The following is a 23,319-nucleotide window of genomic DNA, read 5'->3' on the forward strand; positions in this document are numbered from 1 at the left end:
ATGAGATTGGGGTTTGTTTGATTATTGAATCAATATCAGGTTACACATGAGTGAAGGATGGCGTGATGACCCAGATTCCTGATCCCGGATTTGGGGGCGTTACATTCATCATCTCTTCATCATCATCTACTTCAGGTAGACTTCCAGTTTCTGAATCATTATCATCAGAACTTAATGATTCTGAATCAGACTTTATGATGTGAGCCTTTCCTTTTCCTTTCTTTGAGACAGCCACTTTGGGGGATTCCTCCCCAGCATTAGGAGTAATTGTTCTTGACTTGCTCCCATGTCTCTTGCTTCTTTGATCCATCTCAAGTTCATAAGTCTTGAGCATTCCATAAATTTTATCAAGAGTAGTTTCATCAAGAGTATAGTTATCTTTTATAATAGTAGCTTTCAAATCCCAACTTTCAGGAAGAGCTAAAAGGAATTTTAGATTTGGATCTTCAATGTCATATTCCTTGTCCACCAGTGACAGATCATTCAAGAGTTTGACAAACCTGTCATATAAATCAGTTAATGACTCATCACTTCTTGAGTCAAAGTGCTCGTACTCTTGTGTGAGTATAGTCCTCCTGTTTTTCTTGATTGCATCAGTTTCCTGACACCTTGTCTCCAAAGCATCCCATATCTCATTTGCAGTCTTGCATTGAATTACTCTATTTGACATGACATTATCAATGACACTATGCAGCAAATACCTTACCTTTGCATCTTTGGCAATAGATGAGATATCTTCAGCTGTGTATTCACTTTTCTCCTTTGGTATGGTTTTTGCTGGCTGATCTGCAACTACAACAGAGAGCTTGGTTGGCTTATGCGGTCCTTCATTAATTCTGTCAAGGTATTCTGGATTTGTAGCTTCCAGAAATATAGCCATCTTCACTTTCTATATGGGATACTCAGACGGTCTCAGCATGGGAACCCTGATAGTCTCATATCGACTATGGGTTTAAGTCTTTGGAGTTTCTTCAGTTTTAGCGGGCTTGGTTGGATTTTCTGCTTCTTCAGACATGATTGTTTTGGATCTTTACAGTATGTGTGTTAACAGATAGGCTCTGATACCACTTGTTAGGTCACACAACACTGTAGAAGGGGGTTGAATACAGTGTAGAATACAATCAAATCGTTTTAAAGCACAAGTAACAGAAAACAGATGTATTCGATATAACAAACTCTGTTACAATGGAACTGTTCTCTCTCAGTGATGAACAAATATCACGAGAGCTGCTAGGTTACAATATATGATCTTCTCGATGATTGTAACTCTTACAGAGTAAACCTATGTCTGTGTTTATATAGACACACAGTTACAAGATAACTTCTAGTTAATATGGAATATAATTCTGTCTTCTAAAATATATCAACCAGATATCTTATATAATTCTTCTAGTCCTCGAATTCTTTCCATGCATATCTTCTTGTATTAGTCTCGATCTTCTTTCCTGTGAATCAGCTTCCTTCATTAACTATTAGTCCTCCAGTATTTAAGTTTTGATATTCATCTTCTGATATTATCTTCTGATAATCTAAGTCCTGATATCCTGAAGTCCTGACTTCCAGTAAGTCCCGATTCCAGTAAGTACTGATATTTCCTGTTAGTTAAGATTTGAAAACTAAACATGAAACATATTAGACATGACATCTCAAATATATCCAACAACATCCAAACCCATTATTGTATCCATACTCGACCTAACAATCTATCATAATTCAATCCGAAAAAGCTAAAAATTTAATAAACGTTAATTATTTACCTGTATCAATAAAGGTCCTGAACACTTTTATTCTTTTTGATTTGGTAAGTTACATGACACTTTCGAAATTTTTATATATACAAGGGTTAAAAGGTAACTTCGTAGCCATTTTATTGATTTTCTTTGTCCTTAAATGTAAATTTATTTCTTGTTAAATTATTAATTGTGTTTAAATTTTTAGTTTACTTTTTTTGTTACAAATTTATTTTATTAGTTTTTTACAATAAATTATGTATCATTTTAACTATACCAATATTAGAATTATATATCTTAATTATTAGTAAAATTATTTGATTTATTTACTCGAAATTAGAAATGACTTCAACATTTCTATATTTGTTTCATATACTTGAATATTAATGCTAGAGTTAAAAAAGTTAAAAAAAATTATTACAAATTGACGTGGCAGGGTGATATGGAAGTATGAAATAATTTAATTGGTGCTACTAGTGTGAATGCATGGGTCCATTTATATTAAGTCAATACAAATCTGACACGTGTAATTTTGTACCCCTAATATTTTCCTATTTGAAATGATTTTGTAATTGAATAATTTTAAATTAGATTGAGCATGTAACCTAATAATCGATCCCTAATCAAGGTTCCATTAATATAATACAAAATTTCTTCAGAGAACACTATACATTTTAATTGTATTGTATAAGTGTGTATTGTCTTATTCATGCAAATATATGTTAAATCAACTATACGTTTTGATCCAAATTTTTTTACATATATTATCATAATTTTAACTTAACTATATAAATTAATTTGATTATGCATATGAATTTATCTAATTATTTGATTCATAATTAATATGTAGCCAAAAACTCAAATTGATATCGGTTAATCTGGTATAAAATATTTTTAATCCAAACAACCTTAATTCATATTACTTTCTTTTCAAAAATAACTTGTATATCCCTGTTGAATATGATAGATGATGCGATTTGTTATTTAATATAATATAATATCTGCATCATTACATACTTAATGTAATTAATATATCTGTATTATAAAAGATATTGATATAAGATATTTTATAATATTTTGTGTATCTGCTTATTTTTCGAGGATGTGTTCTTCATTATGGTTAAATTTGAAAAAAAAACGCTACAAAAATGATTTTAAGGTACTTGCATAAATAAATTTTATGTCTTATTAAATAAATTATAAGAGTAAACGGAAATTTAATAGAATGTAGGGTACTTGCGAATATTAATAATAAATTTTATTTTTTGTTCAAAATGAATGTCTAGCATAAGTGGTTAAGAGTCTCACTTTTGACTTCGAGGTGTTGAGTTTGATTCCTAAAACCAACTAATATGTATCTAAATTAAACTTCTAGTGATTTTTTTTTGTAATTATCGAATAAATAAGGGTATATTTTATGTCTTATCAAATAAATTATAAGAGCAAACATGAATTTAATAAAATGTAGGATAATTGCGAATATTAATAATAAATTTTATTTTCTTTTGAAATAAAAGCTCAACATAAGTGGTTGGGAGTCTAATTTTAAACATAGAGGTGTTGAGTTCGATTCTCAACACCACCTAATATATTTTGCCCTTGTGTCCCGGTTTAAGTTCAATATTATAACATTTGTGTCAGTAGTATTTTTATTTATTTTGTTCTAACCCGATGCATCAAATCCAGGTAACTATATTTAATTTTTTAATTTATTATTTTAGCCCGCAGATCAATAATATAATTTTGTTTAAGCTTGAATGGATATCGTTTTTTATTTTATTTTTTCATGGGCCATTATACATACCAACGAATTATCTTTTGATTTAAATTTTCTTTTAAAACGTTCAATAGTGTAATTTATTTTGGCCCGGTTGACTAGTAGATATAATTTTGTTTGACCCGAGACCTTTATACATATTTAATTTTATTTGTATCTATATAACATGTAAGTATAATTAAGTAAATTCATAAGTACCGATCAGCTAATTTTGTTTGACCCGAGACCTTTATACATATTTAATTTTATTTGTATCCATATCACATATAAGAGTAAGCTAACCCACCGACTACCAAACTTTTACTTTTTTTAATGTCGTATATTATTATAATATAGTATAATATAGATTGGCCACTATAATATCTGTAATTTTAAATAATAATAATAATAATAATATAATTTGGAATTATAATAGGAATAAGATAAGTTATTAAATATTTTAATTAATTAGAAAAGAGAAAAGGCTAATGTTTAAATATTTTCTTATTAAAACTCTATTAATTAGAGGATGTTTTCACCGTTATATAAAACCTCTAAACTAGGCCCGTCAATAGAGCAAAAATCCGATCCGACCTGATCTGATCCGAGGTAATTTTAGCGGATATGGATCGACCTATTAAAAATCAGATCAGGGATCCGATTCGATAAGAAATATCTGATTATAAATGGAGCGGATATGGATTTAGGTCGATCCAATCCGTTAATAACCCGATCCAGTTATATAGATATATTTATAATTATAATGAAAATATTTTTTAATAATTCTAATTTTAAACATATCATTCTCGAGTCAAGTTCCATTATCTATATTTTGTTCTGTTCGGTTTCAAGCGTACAATCCATTTCTATAACCTCGTATAACCCTAATTCTTTTACCTTTTAGAGCCGCATGACCCAAAGTCTCAATTTATATATAACACTTCCATTTCGCAATATCAATTTTTTCATAGTTAGTATTAAAATACTGTACAACTCGGTATGTTTATTTCAAAAATCGAATTTTAGTTTGTAATTTATCTTTGAATTTCGTTGTATTCTAGTTGTATTTTAATATTTTTCGGAATTGTTAATTTTAAATAAATTTTGTACTAAGTTAAGTTAAAAAAATAAATATACATAAATGGAGCGGATATCCGATCCAAAATCCGTGATCCGAACGGATCCGAATATGGATCGGCCTATAAAATATTCGGAGCCGATCCAATCTGAATCCGAATCCAAAAAAATAAATGAATATGGATATAGATTTAGATCGATCCGATCTAAACCCGATTCATTGACAGACCTACTCTAAACACACGTTAAATCATTAGAAACCTAATCGAGAGAGAAAGAGTTAAGAGGCCACAGAGAAACAGAGTACATCGGCCAAGAAGACAAGTCCCAGCAAAGAGAAGTGATAAATAGGTAAATCGTATAGCAACCATACATGAGGGGAAAAGGTATTCTCTTTTGTTATGACCAATTCTGCTTGTAATTTTATATATTTGAATGAAAGCCAACCATTTATTTTAGTCAATATCAATAAATTACACTTTGATGAAACATTAAGCGGTCATTTGTTAACAACAGGATGAAACCGAATAAACTTAACGAGCCGTGATTGATTGGTTAAGATTGTTTGTCTACGTAGTTTTGATCTGAACGATAGAAAAAATCTCCTGGACGACAAAGGCTGGAATTTTGCTCTGAACCATCCATTAGTCTTGTTCTTGTATGTTGCCTTTGTGCTTACCATTTCATTTTCATTTGAGATAGAAGCGGGATTTTAAAATTTTTCAATTAATTCCAATTTTTTAAAATCGACTAATCCTTACAAATTTTTTTATTGGAATATATATAATTATTTATTAAAATTTAAATATTTTATTAATTTAAATATTAATAATTATAAAAACTATGATATAATAAATATATATTAGTTATTCCCCCCGTCCCGCTCATTTCTTTACGGTTTTTTTCAACTACTCGGCACGCATTTTTAGGCTTCTATATAGTATAGTTTCATAAATTATTTTTAAAATTTTCTTTTTCTGAATTAAACTTTAAACATTTAATTTTTATTCAGAAAAAAAAATCTTAAAAAAAAGTTATGAAACTATAGTATATAGAAGTCTTAAAATGCGTGTCGGACATTAAAAAAGAAATGTAAAGAAATGAGAGGAACGGAGGGAGTAATAAATAACTAATATAATCCTAAAAATACAATTTAATATAATTTAATATTATAATACACTCAATTTTTACTCCGATTAATTCTTCCGATTAATCCCCGATTTCTTATTAATTAAATCCGTAGTTTTACCGATCTTGTCCGATTACCAATTTTTACAACCCTCGATAGAAGCAATAATTATATTCCCCTAACTTTTCAAAAATATTTTTAATTGTTTAAAAAAAATTATAATGTTTTTAATTTTTTATTTTATATACCATTCCTCTTTTATATTATATATAAGTTTTTATATGAAAAGTAACTTATTGAGATTAAAGAAATTATAGTTAGCGATTTTGTGGGATCAAACCTGTAATTAAAAAAATTATAGTTGGTGACTATGTTAAAAATGAAAAAAATTAAATGTAGAAATATAATGATAAGTAATCTCTTTTTGTGTATGATTTGGTCAAAAAGAATAGGAATACATTCCTCAGAGAAGCCAAATATTTTTTTTATCAAATGATATCAAGTATTTATCATTCAGATAACTATTCGTCCAGAAATTTTTATCATTCAGAAATTATGGTTCAGATTTAACAAATGACCCCTAAGTTCACGTGGGTTAAGTCAGGAAACCAAGTTTAATTATTAGCATCAATATTAGGTCTGTATGCATGCATGATTAGTTAGTTTAATGTTTATAATTGCATGTATTTTAATTCCTAGAATTTGATATAATTATTGAGAGAGTTAAGGGGTGTTAAGGACTAATTGATATAAGTAGAGATAATAAATTACTGATTTACTCAATAATATAAATATGAAAACAGTGTCCCCTGTACATGATTTGTCTGTAATTGAAAATCAAGCTTTCGGATATAGGTGTCAAAACAAAGAAAAAAAGGATTTAGTGCAAGTATTACGATATTATAATAATATAATTCTAGTTAATTATAGCAACAATAAGCTATGATACGGTGCTTCAGTTAATGATATCGAGAGTCATTAATTAAATATTAAAATAGTGATTATCTGTTGGTCATAATGTTTAGGAAGTTATAGTCTCAATCATATAAAAATTATGCACGATTATGAAATTATGTTTAATTTATAAATTATAATTTTACAAATAGGCAGGTGGTAAGGGATGTTTGTGAATTTCAAGTTACAGTAGTTCCTTGAGATTGATATTTTGAGCTACGGATTCTATCACTTTTTATTTAGCGTTACTTTAATTACGATAAATATGTTTTCTTCATCCTTCTGTTTGCTCCGTTATTATTTGTCTCAAATATTTTGACTTTTCAAAACTATTTTAAAATTTGTTCCATCCGTGATTTTGAATAAAATACAAATCTCAAATCATCTTTTTTTAAAAATATTTGAATATATCTTTCTATTCTTTTTCAAAATCATATGTCTCAGTTATGCTTCAAAATATTAAAGTATTCGTATAATTCTGTTGTGAAATGTTTAAATACTTGTCTTATTTCCGTTTCAAAATATTTGGATATTTGTTTCAGTGATTTTAGAATTTATTCATGTTATAAGCTGTTTAGAATATTTGATATATCTCCATCAGGTAAATTTAAATTTTGCGAGAATATTTTATTTTGAACCCTTAGTGTGATTTAGGGTATACCGAGTTAACCAGCTGTAGGGGTACTACAGTCATGTCATTGCGGCATCAGTGACATGACACTTCCGTGACAGTGTGATTGGTCACGGGGTATCCTTCTGTTAGCTCTTGGAAGGAGTTTTTGGTCATTTGATATTTGTTCAGGATACGTAGGTGCACCCAGAGTTTGATTTGTAATTTGTTTACGGTGACATTGTATATGCCGTACACGGCATTCGTTCTGTTGCACGCATTAAGTACCCTATGATGTGTGTATATGTATATGTTCTGATCTCGGTATGAAATATCATACCCCCTCATTATTTCAGCCGTACTGGTTTTTAAAATTATTGTTTTGTTATAAACTGTTAAATATACATTTCCGATTTTTTGTTTAATAAACTGTATTCCAAATCCGTACGGGGAGTTTGGCACATGCTGTATTCTTTTTCTGGAAGGTGTTCAGGAGATCCGGGACTATGTGATAGAAGTCCCATTGAATTATTAGGATTTCAAACTTTACCGTTATCTAAACTTAATTATTTATTTAGAGGTTTCTGTTTGCAGGTTTTGGATTATTGGTAATATCTTCTTAGAGTGTCTAGGGTTGGGCCAGGAGTTCTATTTTAAGAAGGGGATGTTACAGCCACCCTCCTGATTAAATCCTGGCTTCATCCCTGATGTCGATCACAAACTATATCAGTCCAAGATATATTGTGCAGATCATAATTAGTTCAGAAGCATATCCATTCATTTCATCACTTGTATGCTTTAAAATTCTCTTATCAGACTCTCGATTTAGTTTTAGTGCAGACGTTTCCCAATTCCAATTAACAAGAGTAAAAGGTGTGTTTTCCATGCAGAATTCATTAGAGAAGTAAAACAAAAGCGTGCCCACGACTCCATGTCCATAATAAGTTCATTAAACATAATCATTCAAGTCGATCAATAATGCAAAAGCAACTCATAAAAATCAGATGTTTAAAAACAGCAGGGCAGTTGAACTGCCTATATGGCCTCCAGAGCCTGAAGAACATCAGTCTTTAGATCTTCGAAATCTTCAACACCAAAGCTGAACCGAACCAAATTGTCAAAAATCCCATACTTGGCCCTTTCTGCTTGACTCAGATCCCTGTTTACAAAAATTTTAATTATAATCAGTTACATTCTACACACATGCCTCAATCAGATACAACACAAAGAATAGTCATATATATATATATAGTCAGGACTATATATGTGTGACTCTGTATGCCAAAAGAGCATTGTATACAGGTTCATTTATCACCTTCATCACGAGGCTATTAGATGATACAAACTTGCTATATTTATACATAATGAGGTTCATACACTGGATTGATTTAAATGAAACAAATATACAACTACAAGATAGCTATATACTATAATATAATATATTTACTTTAAATGAAGCAAATATAAGGCTACAAGATAACTAGCTATATACTTCAATATATTTAATTTAAATGCAACAATTACAAACATACAATTAAAAGATGGTACTTTACTTTAATATATTCACTCAAGGTGTTATCACCGATAAGTAATTTATCATGCCATTTGTACTACAGAACATAGCGAAATACTTCAAAACAGTAACATGTGTAATATTCAAGTCTTTTTGCTTTCAAATTTGTAAATGTGTACTATAAACTTGCGGTATTAGACAAACCCACAATGTAATGATTTCTAGGTAGGTACTGATGAAATGTGGGACATACCAGTAAGACATGATTGCTGGCTGGTCCACAATGCTCTCACATCCTCCAAAAGACGGGGCAATGTATGGAATTTTCAGATTGTCAACAAACTTCGCAGTGGTATGTAAGTCACCATCAACCTGTACAATAAAAAAATTTGGAAGTGCAATTCAGGAAACATGCGGCACAATGTATTATAAGATAACCAATAGCACTTTTATAGTGATGACAAACGGACCTCAAAACTGACTACACCACCAAAACCAGTCATTTGACGGACTGCGATATGATGTTCTGGATGACTTTTCAGACCTGGATAATAGACATGCTTCACCTGCAAATCATATCACTAAATTTCAATAAGAAGAATAGGACCATTTTCCAATAACATTTCCTCAATCTCACAACCCCTGTCCACAATCTATTTGTCTGCCTATTTTCAGTTGCCGTCTTATGCTTTAAGAAGCTATTTTGGAAGCACAAAGTTCTGTATTAGTAGAGGAAAACTAAGAACAGACTATCATGAAAAGGAAAGTATCATCCTCAAATCAGCACATACTGCAATCACTTTACCAAGATACAAGGAGGAGAATTCCGGTACTTGAGCAAAGAAAAAGATATAAAAAATAATGCAGGGACAATATGGGCCTTAAGCGTGATATGATATGACTAAATTAGAGAATAAGTTGAAGGCGGCAAAATTAAAGGTCAACTGTATAGTGGAGAACCAGAAAACTGCACCTACATGCATATGTAATTGGTGAAATGTGTGTAAGATATTGAATCTAGTTGCTTCATGTACTATGTTATCCACTCAATTGATCTCAAGTAAATTATTACCATCTATTAGCAACTTTTCCAGAAACTATCAACATAATGCAGTAAGATCAAAGTAATAAAGATAAATCAAAAGAGTTGCAAGTTCGATTATATACCTTGGGATGTGCCTCTAAAATTTCGGCCATCCTCAAGGCCGTAGAATTTTGTTGCTGTACACGAAGATGCAGGGTCTTCATACCTCGTAGGATAAGATACGCAGCATTCTGATAAAAGAAAAGAAAAAGTCATTTCGTCCAATTGTTAGTTTAACTGGCATAGCTAAAGTAAAGCCAAGCACTGTTATGCAACAGACAAGTTCTAGTCGAGTATAACATACCGGGTTTAAAGCACCACCAAGAATATGATGCAAGTTACGAACAGTAGAAATCAACTCCTGTGAACCACTAATACAACCTGCAAGTACCTGACCCCAAAAAAAATAAAGAGGGATAGTAAAGCTTTAACTACAAGTTATCAATGTCACAAAATTTATCATTATAATTAGATGGCAAAAACAATCATACATCATTGTGCCCTCCGATAAACTTGGTTGCAGAATGAAGGACGATATCTGCCCCAAGAGCAAGGGCTTTTTGATTCAGAGGTGTGGCAAATGTTCCATCTATGCAGACAAGGGCTCCTTTGCTGTGGCAAAGCTTAGACACCAGCTCTATGTCGACACATCTCAGGAATGGATTCGTTGGTGACTCTGTAAAGAACAGACTAACCTGCATAGTGGAGTAATGTCACTTGTATTAAATTCATTAGTGCTGTCTTCATTTCAAACTGAAAAATTTAATCGCTACAATTTCTAACAATGATGGCGTCTTTGTTAATATATGGTTAGATAATGATCAAACCACTGTCTTAGGAACTGACATTATTCTCCTCTAGAGCAGCTTCTAGGCCTTCCATGTCTGCAGGGTCAATAACTGTGGCCTGGATTTTAAAAATTAACAATAAAAAATTAGGAATGTTTGCAGGATGTAGAACATACCTATCAGCATCCAAATCAGCTAGGTAATCAACTTAATCAGATTTAAGAAGCTTGTAATGGTCTTGTATAACATGTTTATGCATTTCCTGCATAACACATAACTTGCTATGTATGTTTTCAATAAATCATCAGCACATTGCATATTTAAAGCATGGATGCCTATGTTACAATAAATGAGCAACAGAATATAAATTTCGCTGATGTTAATAAATTTACTTTCCATTTTATAGTATAATGCAAAACAGTAACAAATGATTATGCCCGGACCCATGTGCAAATTTATAAAAATGACTTTTGTGTAGCTTTATTAATAAATTGTTGTGAAAAAATGATACTGATAGATGAAAAACTCTACTCAAAACAGGTTTAATATGTATGTTAGTGTGATTATTTCCCTAATATGGCCACTTGGGTATGAGAGCTGACCATTTAAAGATCAACAAGAAAAATATGCAATGCAAGCTTAAAACAATATATAATATTTGACCCGGACAGACCAATCCAGTAAGTACACTTAGTGTATGTACCTTGCTTTAGCCTAGAAAAAATACCTTAATACCCATCTTGGGAAGAATTGTTTCAATGAAAATCCGAGTCTTCCGATAGCAATCAGTGGTAGTCACCAGATGCCCACCAGCTGGGACCAGTGCCAACAACAAAGCAGTACTTGCACACATTCCAGACGCCATTAAAAGGGTTGATTCAGCCCCTTCGAGAGCACTGTCAAATGTTATCAAGCAAACATGAGGGATCAAATGTCATCAAGCAAACATGACCCTCACTGACCAATAACATTCTTCTAAGCCAATGTACTAAATTAAATAGGTGAAGAGCATAGTTTTAAACAGCATACGTGCATGCTTGATCCCAAATATGGTTTTGGACTTTGAAAAAGAACAAGTGATTCTTTTTGGATTAGCTTTTAAAAATGTATCAACTATTGTTAGAGAGAGAGAGTGAGATTCCTTCTACTATGATTCTCTTGGATAAACAGTGTGCTTTGCATTACACTTAAGCTCTAGAGTTCCTTTGTGTCTTGCCGCAAGTTTTGCTTTCAACAATTATAGTGAAGGGTGAAAAGCTAAGAATCAGGGACATTTAGGTTGCACGCCAAGTTGGATTCTTCCAAGATACTAGTATGAAATTTTATCTTTCATAAATTGTAGTCAAAATCCGTTTCACAAAATTAAGTATCCAAATCTATTACTTAATACAAAAAGTATTAAATATCGTATTCATTTTTGCATAAACTAAAAAATTTTACTTGTATCTTGGTGTTTTAGATTAATCATTTGCTTCATTATTCATACAAATTTTGATTTTATTAGTAGATTTATTATGTTTAAAATGAAATATATATATATATATGATTTTTTTGTTTATTTTTCCCGTGTCCCCGCGTACCCGTATCCCCATATTATTATAATTGTCTAATTCATGTATCCACGCACCCCGCACTTGCACTCCAGCGCTCGTGTCCTTGCTTCCTAGGTGAAAAGAACATCTACAGTGAAAGACGGACCTGATTTTCTCCTCTGCAACCACAGTAGTGGGATTTCCATAGCGCCCATACTCAAAGCTTGCACGTCTTTTCTCCTATAATAAAGATACCACAATAATTAAGTACAATAACATTTTCAAAACTATGTGCATACAAACACATCCACCGAGTGATATAAAAAATTAAGTAGATTCCATCACTAAACATTCCTCAGACATGGTATTCCAAAAACTAGCGACGTTAAAAGGAGTAACAGATATAAAGAATGTCTATAATTATGCAAACATGGGTGTATGGGTGTATACCTTGAAGTCAATGAGGTCGGAAGTTTTGTTGAAAAAGTAAGCAGAAGTATTAACTACCGGAGTAGTAATTGCATCGGTAACAATGCCGCGACCTAGCCTTTCACCTGCATAAGCCATGTCAAAATTTAAAATATTGTATCACAGTCAAGAAGACACTAAATGGTCCAAGCCTACACATCTAGCATCTAATTACTGTTTCTAACTTGCCCTTAGTTAACGGAAGATTTCACTAGTCAATAATAACAAGGTACTCTAGACAATGTAAAGCAATCGATAAAAACATAAACTAATAACAAATGTCGAAAGCATCCAGGATAAAAATGTACAATAAGTAGATGCAATGGAGTATAAAAGAAACTTGCGGATCTAAAATTATATTAGGGCAAATGCTCAAATGAAAACTTCGTAACGTACCGGCATGAATAGCGAGACTCCCGTCAGAGGACAAGAACGAGAGAGGATTAACCTCCTCAGGCTGTACAACAACAACACTTGAATTGTCCTTGTTATTATTCTTATTACTATCTATTATATTCTCATCATTATTTTTACAATAGCCACTGCCAAGGGCAGCCTCAACGGCTGCTGCGGAGTCAGTGGCTACAGCGGCGGCAGATTGCGGGGGCTGTTTGTTGGACCAAGACGCAGCAACAACTTGCGCAACACCGATGTTGCTACAATTCCTGCGAGCTTTGTTACTCAACTGTCGAACAAAGTCTGGAGGGAACCTTAAAATCATGGAAGACAAACCGAAAGACAAATGGGTCGGACCCGATTTGAGTTTTCCGGAGAATCTGGGGCCTGAAGTGGGGATCTCTTGGCCGGAAAAGTCTGGATCTGAACGGCACTCAAAAGAAGAAAATGCCCTCATGGCGTAGCAGCTAGACACGGCCATCCCTCTATACCTACCGCTGGTTTGGTTTGGCCTTCCGGAAATGAAAAGGGGGTTTTAAGAGGATATTATTAAAGTAGAATGAATGAAAGAAAATAAAAACAAGACAAAAACAAGAACAAGAAAGAAAAAGCAAGAGATTTGGTTGGTGGGTTTCAGATTCGGAGCCTCTTTATATAGGCGTGCCAACTTGATTCGGAGCCTCATTATATAGGCGTGCCAACTTGACCCCTAGTGGCATAAAATACAAATACACAAACACTTTATCGGATCTGGTTTTATCTATCCTTTTTAAAGTCCGGTTTTTTAAAATAAATTGGGCCGGACTTTTTTAAAAATCCGGTGGATCTTCTTAAGAAATAATATAAGTCCCGTTTTAGGTCCGCGAACCGGGCCGGATCAGGCCGAACCGGGCTTTATCTGGCCTTTTTTATATATTAAAAAAAATTAATATTTTATAACTCGAATTATGAGTAATTTAAATACCAGAGAAAATAATATCTTGATATATCAGATAGAGTCGTTTATAAGTCGAATTGTTTTTTAAAACCATTAAAAGTATTGTATATCCGGCCTTTTTATCCGAGTTTTTTTAGATCTGTACTTTTATCTTGGCTTTTTTAGATCCGGGCTTTTTGTTCTTCGGGCCGGGCCGGATTTTCGAGAAAAAAGGAGACCCATTTAAGACCCGCAAGCTGGGCCGAACCGGATTGGAATTTTTTCCGAATCGGATCGGATTTTAGACTTCGGATTTTATGAACATCTCTAGCATAAAATCACACATAAAAATTTTCACGGGGGTAACGCTTTTTCAAAATAAAAAATAAAATTCTCTTTATTTGGTAATTATTTTCTCTTCCCCGTGAAGTATATACGGGGCAGGGGCAGGGAGCCGATATGCATTTTAACGCTCATTTATAATATATTATATAAATTATTTTAGTTTCTTTTTTTTCTGAATAAAAATTTGATATTTGAAATTTAATAAAGAAAAAAAAATTAAAATTAAATTATAAAAGTGTGTTTTTTATTCACATTAAAATGCGTCTCGAATTTTTAAAAATAACTATGTACATGGGATAGAGAGAGTAACAATAAGGGACTCTAATTATTAGATAAACAACCCAATTTGCTTGTTATTTTACTTGATAAAGGGATAATTAGTCATTAGTAAAAACTGGTTGTATCTATTTAAACTTTAATATGTAGAACTCCAGGATGTGCCCAACTTCCGGATAATAATGCACTTCATTTTTCACTGCATTCACTACCAATTCAGAATCATTCTCCATGATGACATGATTAAAACCTATCTCGTATATCCAACTAATGACCTCTCTTGCACACCTCTAGCTTCAGCTTTCATCAATGTTACGGATTCAATTATTCTCATATATTTTTCTTTCACATTACGTCATTTCTCGTCATTCCTAGAGTAGTTAACGATCCACCAGTATCTAGTGAGGCATACATGTTAAGTTTAACACGATCATGACATGAAGGTTGCCACACTATCTTATTGACCAAAGCTGACTTCGGTGAATTATTTTTCATTATCGCTTTTGTGTTTCATCACTCCCTCCCCTCCAACAACTTGATTTGTGCTGAAATCCATATATATATGGAGTTGCGTGTTTTTTTTGTTCCTGGAAAGCCAAATGCTCCATAAAATTATAGCAATTTCTCCATCATTTCTTAGTTTTCTTTACTAATATTATCGAATAACCATCTACAAGCCGATTCAACCTCAAAAATATCAAACGTCATTCTAGTTTTTTACCAGCAGACAATGGCAAAATTACAAGAAAAGATAAGTATAATAAATGTTCAATATCACTTTCACACATTCAACAAATGATGGAAATTTCTAAATCTTTACTCCTTAAAAAGTTTCTACACATTGAAAAAATGATGGGAATTGTTACACCTTTACTCCTTAAAAAATTTTCTTACTAGTACACTATTTTTGCAAAAGCGCGTAATGAAAGTTCTGATTTTACGAGGCACTTGCAGGTTCCTATTCATATTACATCCCTTCGAGTCTGAAATATTAGAAAAATCAGTATTATGTGAAGCCCATTACTGATACCCCGTTTAACATTATAATTCCATATATTTTGAACCATTCCATGTTATTGTTGGGAAAAACAATAGTACAACGACTAAATTTACACTGCGAGACAGTTATATAACGAATAATAAAAATAAGGCAAATAACCAATAACGAAAATAAAGCACGAAGGTCGAAAACATAAAACAATCAGAAACTGTTAAATAAAAGAAGACGAGAAAGAAAGTTGTTGAGTGGAATTTATGACACTTTATTATACTCCGTAAAACTTTGAATTGGTGTATTTGTACTCGAGTCGTTGGTGTTTTTACGTGTTTTTATAGTATTTTTGCATTGCAGGCAATTTCCAGGTAATCAAGTAAATTAGCATGGTTGTAGTGCTAATTTGGTGTTTGGGTGGTGTTGGAATAAATGCTCGTGAAAAGACCGGCTCAAATCAGCGAGGAGAAAAAAAGAAGTCAGAATTTTATTCAGGAGGACGGCGCGCCCGCGCCCAATGATCAGAAACTCAGCGCGCCCGCGCTGGTCAAACGCGCGGCCGCGCCAGGTCGGGGTAGCAGAATTCTGTTTCTATTGGGATTTTGAGAGTTTGAAGCCCTGGTCAATTCTATAATATATATACATAAACAAAGACGTTTTTCATAGAGAGAGACATAACGGAGCTTAAGGAGAAGACGACAAGAAGACCTATAGCACAATTCAACGAAGGCGGAGAAGATCTAGTTTATTCTTGTGAATCTTTTTTCTAAGTTGTAACCTTGGATGCTCGTTTTTTTTTTGTTGAACCTCATACTCTGAATTTCGTACTTTGTTTATTATTTGTTTATAAAGACTACGTTTATTATACCATGCTTTCATCGGAACTCACGTTGATGATGAGTCCGATTATGGGCTAATCGTTATCGTGAGGTACTAGTGGATTTATTTATGGATTTTTTTAGTTGATTTATTTCGATGTCTTAGTGTGTGGTGATTGTATGATAACCTAGTATTGGTTGTGCTTATTCATCTTATGAGCGTCGTGAACTTATAAGATAGCGTGTAAATTCTTAATGAAGCGAAAGTGAATTTAAGGATTTAGAACTTGCCATGCTAGCATAGGTTCATGTGTTATTGTTATGCATGATTCGTAGGTAATTTTAACCATCTTACTTGCCCTATGTAATCATGATAGATAACTTGTGCATTAAACCGTTATGTTGTCAAATTCTATAGACATATAGGGTCTCAATATAATTGGTGTTTATTCAGCTTCTATCTCTGTTGGTTATAGGCCCAATAAGGCCCATTGAACGAAGGCCCATTAAACGGTTAAGTTATTGGGCCGAAGGACCTCCAGGCCCGCGTAACGAAGGCCCACGGAAGCCCAGGCCGAGGCCCACTACTCGCGGACCGTTGGACAGAACAAGGGACATAACGCCCCTTTTCCCTCCCTCCTTAATGATTTGTAACAAATTGGCATTCATGGCAGGATTGGGTATAAAAACCCTTGTGAAGTAAGACAAAGGACACATTCTCAACACTCTACTTCTCTTGTATTACTACCCTAATTTTACAGCCAGATTCTGATTCTCACACCGGAGGTGAATCGGGGGTCCAAACCCTCGCATTCTCTTCACTTTCAGGTACGGCCGAAGACATCTTCAATCCAGCCGAAGCCTGTTCACGCGACCGGAAGGATCTGGGCGTAACATTTGGCGCCGTCTGTGGGAAATACGAGAGTTACAAGTTGGGAAGACTATGACAGAAATTCATGAGCATTCACCGCCACCTGGTTTCACCGACAAGGGACAACCATTCCCTAGTTGACGAGGACGGGGTTATCACGCTAACCCCTGAAGAAGAGGCCTTACTCCTAAAGATCCGGGAGGAAAAGGCCGCGGAGAAGGGTAAGACCAAAGTTGATCAGATTGACAAAGAAGCGGAAGCGCGAGCCAAGAAAAGAGAAGCCAATGCGCTCCGGCTGAAAGCCCTGCAACTGCAGAAGGAGGAAATTGAACTGCAAGAACGAGCCTTGAGGGAAGCGATGCGGGCCGAAGAGACCGGCGGAGCACATAAGGATAGAAGGGAACGTAGGGCGTATGACGAAGAAGACGAGTCTGACTCTGATTCGCATCCCCGAAGGAAGGGGGCAAAGCAACCCTACTCTTCCGATTCAGACGAGGAGCCCGATGGATCCCGCCTCAGGCTCAATCGCTTAGAAAAGGCCCTGTTCGGAGATAGGAGGCCCGATCGAGAACCTGTCGTAACGCAAGAGATTTAACTGTACCGACCCCCTCCGGGCGAAGAGAGACAATTCCCCAAGATGAGCGAGTTCAACGGGAAAGGGGACCCCGAGGACCACTGTGAAAAGTACGAACTCCTGATGGTTGGGATGGGCCACAACGATATCATGCTGTGCAAAATGTTCAAGACTTATCTCAAAGGGTCTGCCTCGATGTGGTACAAATCCCTGAAGCCTCGGTCCATCGGGTCTTACGAGCAGCTGAAGAGGAAATTCTTAAAGTACTACTCGCACCTGTGCCGAAAGGCGAATGATACCGAAGCCTTGGTCCATTGTCGGTAGAGGGAGAATAAAGAGCCGGGGGATTATCTCGCTAGGTTCAAGGAAGAAGCGGGAATGGTCACCAATCTGGATAAAATCAAAGCAATGGGCTTCCTAACGGCGGGGCTAGACCCCTATAAAGGTAAAAACTTCGCTCATCTCTTTACAATTTTCCCCCAAAATCCTTAAATGATATATATGTAAGAGGCGAGAATATTCGCCGAAGGATGGAAAGTATTGGGGGATATAAAGACTCAAGAAGGGACGACCGATTAAGGCGAGCCGACCGATATGAGGGCTCAAGATCAGGATCTGACCGGAGGGATAGCAGAAAAGAAGGAAGGAAGGAAACCGATCGTGGGGCCGAACGACGTCGAGATAGAGATTCGGCTGTGTTCACTCCCTTGAATGCGCCGATCTCCAAGATTCTCCATGAGATAAAGGGCAAACCAGGATTCGTTCGCCCCGCCAAGATGAAGGTCCCGAACTACAAGAAAAATCCCGATAAGTATTGTGACTATCACAGGGATAAGGGGCATAACACTGATGAATGCTATCACCTCAAGAAGCTCATTGAGCGCATGATCAAAGACGGCGAGCTTAATTAGTTCGTCCGAGATCTGAGAGATAGATTGGGGCCGAAGGAGAACCCAGAGGAGGAAGCAGAGGCCGATGAGCCAGAGCAAAGGAACAGGATACGGGGCGAAGTGAAAACTATATCCGGGGGAAGCATCCTGGATAAGGATAGCAAGACAGCAAAGAAGAAGTACGCCCGACAGGTGTACAATCTGTATCAGTTCGGACAGGCGAAGCCCCACATGCCCATGACCTTCAGCACTGAAGACTATGAGGATGTCATTCACCCGCACGAGGACCCTCTGATCATCAATCCTATCATCGGGCAGAACAAGATATGGAAAGTGATGGTGGATACCGGCAGCTCAGCCAATATATTATTCCACAAAACCTACTGTAAGATGAACTTGGCGGGAGAGCAACTAGAGCCCTGTAACGAGGCCCCCCTTTATGCCATCGGAGGACATCCTATTCAGTTTGAAGGAATGATTACTCTTCCGGTCCTCCTGGACAAGTTGCCATATACCGCCGACAAGCTGGTGAAGTTCTATATGGTTCGTATTGAAAGTCCGTACAATGCAATACTTGGCAGACCCTTCTTATCAACTTTCGAAGCAGTGGAGTCTATACCCCACCTCAAACTCAAGTTCCCAACTGAAAAAGGGGTAGGAGAAATGAGGGGCGATCAGAAAACAGCCCGAATCATAATGCTCGAAGACCTTGAGAAGGATCAGGAATATGAAGGACCAGACGGAACCGGGAAGAGGAATCGGGCAGAGTCCGAACCCAGCGGAAGCCGCGAAATATTGAACATCGAGTTGGAGAAATTTGGGGCTGATCTCTCAAGCCCAATTGCCGAACCCGCAGCGGAAACCAAAGAAGTGGAATTGTATGCGGGACATTCGGGAAAGATGGTCCGAATTGGAAAAAATATGGGGGCGGATCTGAAGGCGAAGGTAATAGCTGTCATCCGGCAATACCATGATGTGTTCGCCTGGGGCCTGAAGATATGCCCGAATTGGATCCCAAAACGGCAACGCACTGCTTCAGCGGAAACCAAAGAAGTGGAATTGTATGCGGGACATTCGGGAAAGATGGTCCGAATTGGAAAAAATATGGGGGCGGATCTGAAGGCGAAGGTAATAGCTGTCATCCGGCAATACCATGATGTGTTCGCCTGGGGCCCGAAGATATGCCCGAATTGGATCCCAAAACGGCAACGCACTGCTTAAATGTGCAGCCTGAGGCCAAGCCGGTAAAGCAGAAGAAGAGGACGTTTGCAGTCGAACGACAGAAGGTAATAGAAGCCGAAGTGGAAAAACTTTTAGAAGCCAAATTTATCGAGGAGATCGAGTATCCTGACTGGCTAGCCAATGTAGTGGTCGTGAGAAAGTCGAATGGGAAATGGAGGATGTGCGTGGATTACACTGACCTCAACAAAGCATGTCTGAAGGATCACTACCCTTTGCCTAACATCGATCAACTAATAGACGCAACAGCAGGATATGAGGTACTTAGTTTTTTGGACGCTTTTTTCTGGTTATCATCAAATTGCTATGAATGATAGGGATGTGCCCAAGACAGCGTTCATAACTCCGAAGGGAACTTATGCTTATATTAAAATGCCCTTCGGGCTGAAGAATGCTGGAGCCACATTCCATCGAATGGTGAACAAGGTCTTTAAAGAGCAGATCGGGAGGAACATGGAAGCATACGTGGATGATATGGTAGTGAAGTCACTATTCCGATATCATGCCGAAGACTTAAAGGAATGCTTCGAGACTCTCTGAAAGAACAACATGAGGATCAATCCAAACAAATGTACCTTCGAAGTCTCTAGTGGAAAGTTTCTCGGGTACATGGTCAGCGTCGGGGAATAGAGGCAAACCCGGAGAAGATCGAAGCAGTTATCAATATGGAACCTCCCAAATGCATTAGAGATATACAGAAATTGACGGGCCGGCTCGCCGCCCTTCGGCGTTTCATTTCCCGGTCAGCCGAGAAAGCACTTCCCTTCTTCGTCGTGCTCAAAGGGTCAAAGAATTTTGAGTGGGGGCCCAAATGCCAAAAGGCGTTCGAAGAAGTAAAAGAATATTTGACAAAGGCACCACTCTTGATGAGGCCCGATCCGAAGGAAACTCTTCAGCTTTATCTAGCGGTGTTCGACAGAACTCTGGGGGTCGTCCTTGTAAAAAATTATGAAGGTAATCAACATCCGGTGTTTTACGTGTCCCATGTCCTCAAGGACGCAGAGACAAGGTACCCCAACGCTGAAAAATTCGCATATGGGTTGGTTATGGCCTCCCGAAAATTGCGACATTATTTCCAAGGCTGGACGGTCCAAGTCGTCACCAGCCAACCTTTGAAGAAAATTTTGACTAGGCCCGAAGCCTCTGGGAGAGTCGTAGCATGGTCCATCGAACTCGGGGAATTTGATCTCAAATACATTCCCCGAACGGCAATTAAGGCCCAGGCTTTGGCCGACTTCATGGTTGAGTGCACATTCTCGGGTCCGAAGGATCTGTCGCCTGATGAACAACTAATCCGGATCCCCGGAAAGTGGAAGCTCTTTGTAGATGGGTCGGTTGCCGGAAAAAAGTGTGGGGCCGGCTTGATCCTCTCCAGCCCCGAAGGATTTGAAATATGCCAAGCCATAAGGTTTGACTTCCCCTTGACAAACAATGAGGCCGAATATGAGGCCCTCCTCGCAGGAATGAAGCTTGCCCGAAGCCTTGAGGCGAAGCACCTAAGGGCCTTCAGCGACTCCATGTTGGTCGTGAAACACTTCACAGGGGAGTATGAGCAAAGGGATCCCCGAACGAAAGCCTATGCTGCCAAGGTATGTGATGCTTCTTTATCATTTGAAACCTTTGAACTAAGTCAAATTGGCAGAGAGAAAATTCTAGGGCAGATGCCCTTTTCAGGCTAGCTTCGGCCGAGACACAGAACTTAACTGGTTCTATTTACCTCACCGAAGCCAAGATGCCTTCGATCGAGAAGAAAGAGTGCCTAGAGATTCACCAGGGAAGCGACTGGATGACCCCCCTCAGGAAATTTTTGGAGAAAGGCATTCTACCACCCGGCCGGAAAGATGCCCTGAAAATTAAATACAAAGCATCAAGCTACACTATAATCAATGGGCGGATGTATCGCCGATCAGTCAGTCAACCCCTTCTGCGCTGTTTGAACAACGAAGAACAACAACAGGCTTTGGAGGCAGTACACGAAGGAATTTGCGGCGAGCACCTGGCCGGTCGGTCACTCGCCTTTAAAATTCTTCGGCAAGGATTCTTCTGGCCCACTCTGAAGGCAGACGCCATCGACTATGCAAAGAGATGTGTACAATGCCAGCTGTTCTCCAATGTCCCGAAGCAACCTCCAGAAGAAATGACCTCTGTACTAAGCTCAATTCCATTCGCCGTATGGGCTGTGGATATAGTCGGCATACTGCCCACTAGCACGAAGCAAGCGAAATACTGCATAATCGCCATCGACTACATGACCAAATGGGTTAAAGCCCGTCCTCTGTCGTCCATAACCGAAGAAGCCGCTAAAAAGTTCTTCTTGGAGCAGGTCATTCTCCGGTTTGGCATTCTGAAAACCTACATCTCAGATAACGGAACTCAATTCATTGGAAGCAAATTCCGCAAGTTTCTGCACCACTTCGGAATTGAACAGAAATTTAGCTCAGTCGCCCACCCACAAGGAAATGGGGCAATCGAGGCGGCGAACAAAGTGATATTCCGGGGGATCAAGAAGAGACTGGGCGAGGCAAAAGGAAGATGGGCGGAAGAACTCCCTTGGATCTTATGGGCCTACCGAACCACCCCCGGACATCGACCGGAGAAACTCCTTTTAGAATGGCTTATGGCACCGAGGCCCTAATTCCTGTTGAAGTGGGCTTGGAATCATACCGAACCGAGACCTACAATGTGGAAACTAATAGCTTCGGGTTGAAGGCGAACGTAGATTTGCTGGAGGAAGAAAGAGAGGCCGCCCATCAAAGGAATATGAGGTATTTACTGCAAGCGGCACAACACTATGACTCTAATATGAAGAAAAGGGCCTTTGGAGTAGGAGACCTAGTACTAAGGGAGTTGGCCGCATCTATGCCGGCCAAACAAGGAAAGCTCCAGCCGAACTGGGAAGGGCCTTACAAAGTGACCGAAGTCGTTCGCCCCGGAACCTATAAGCTCGAAACATTGTCAGGCGAATCAATTAAAAATACTTGGCATGCCAGTCGCCTTCGAAAATTTTATCAGTAAGATATTTCTTAAAAGCTTGTATTTCAATTATATGTGAAAAATGTAAGCAATATGATTAAATAAAGATGCATTTCCTGTCAAAATTTCTTTATTTATACGTGTTGCGGCCGATCGAGAATTATCTGAGGGCGATCCCGAAGAGGATAAACTCATCGGCCGCCACCCTTATCATTTGATAATTAAGACATAAGGGGCAATCGCTTAAAAGTCAAACATCACTACGCTATTATGATAACTTGAAATTGGTAAACACGAATTAAGGGCCTTAAGGGGCAATCCTGGAATAACGCCCTATCATTCGTCTTCCCTTAATCATTATTAAAAAGGCCTAAAGAACCCATGTCCCG

General features: G+C 36.9%; 2 protein-coding genes across 2 annotated transcripts; one reads left to right on the forward strand and one right to left on the reverse strand.

The window, feature by feature from the left end:
• Positions 1-8,161: 8,161 nt before the first annotated feature.
• Positions 8,162-13,681, reverse strand: LOC141696957 (cystathionine gamma-synthase 1, chloroplastic). Its single transcript, XM_074501119.1, has 11 exons — positions 13,038-13,681; positions 12,624-12,727; positions 12,340-12,413; positions 11,369-11,537; positions 10,700-10,759; positions 10,345-10,548; positions 10,158-10,244; positions 9,937-10,044; positions 9,240-9,335; positions 9,023-9,141; positions 8,162-8,415 (listed from the first exon to the last, which is right to left on the reverse strand). Exons 1-11 carry the CDS (start codon positions 13,516-13,518, stop codon positions 8,292-8,294), a joined length of 1,626 nt encoding a protein of 541 aa, XP_074357220.1. The 5' UTR covers positions 13,519-13,681; the 3' UTR covers positions 8,162-8,291.
• A 4,677-nt stretch (positions 13,682-18,358) lies between these two features.
• On the forward strand, positions 18,359-22,972 carry LOC141695636 (uncharacterized). The gene is made up of 7 exons (XM_074499869.1): positions 18,359-18,610; positions 18,740-19,846; positions 19,948-20,217; positions 20,309-20,434; positions 20,548-21,546; positions 21,600-22,280; positions 22,394-22,972. The coding sequence occupies exons 1-7, from the start codon at positions 18,359-18,361 to the stop codon at positions 22,970-22,972; spliced, it is 4,014 nt and encodes a 1,337-aa protein (XP_074355970.1).
• Positions 22,973-23,319: the final 347 nt, after the last annotated feature.

Source organism: Apium graveolens, chromosome 11, assembly GCF_009905375.1.
Source record: "Apium graveolens cultivar Ventura chromosome 11, ASM990537v1, whole genome shotgun sequence".
In the NCBI taxonomy this organism is placed as follows: Eukaryota; Viridiplantae; Streptophyta; class Magnoliopsida; order Apiales; family Apiaceae; genus Apium; species Apium graveolens.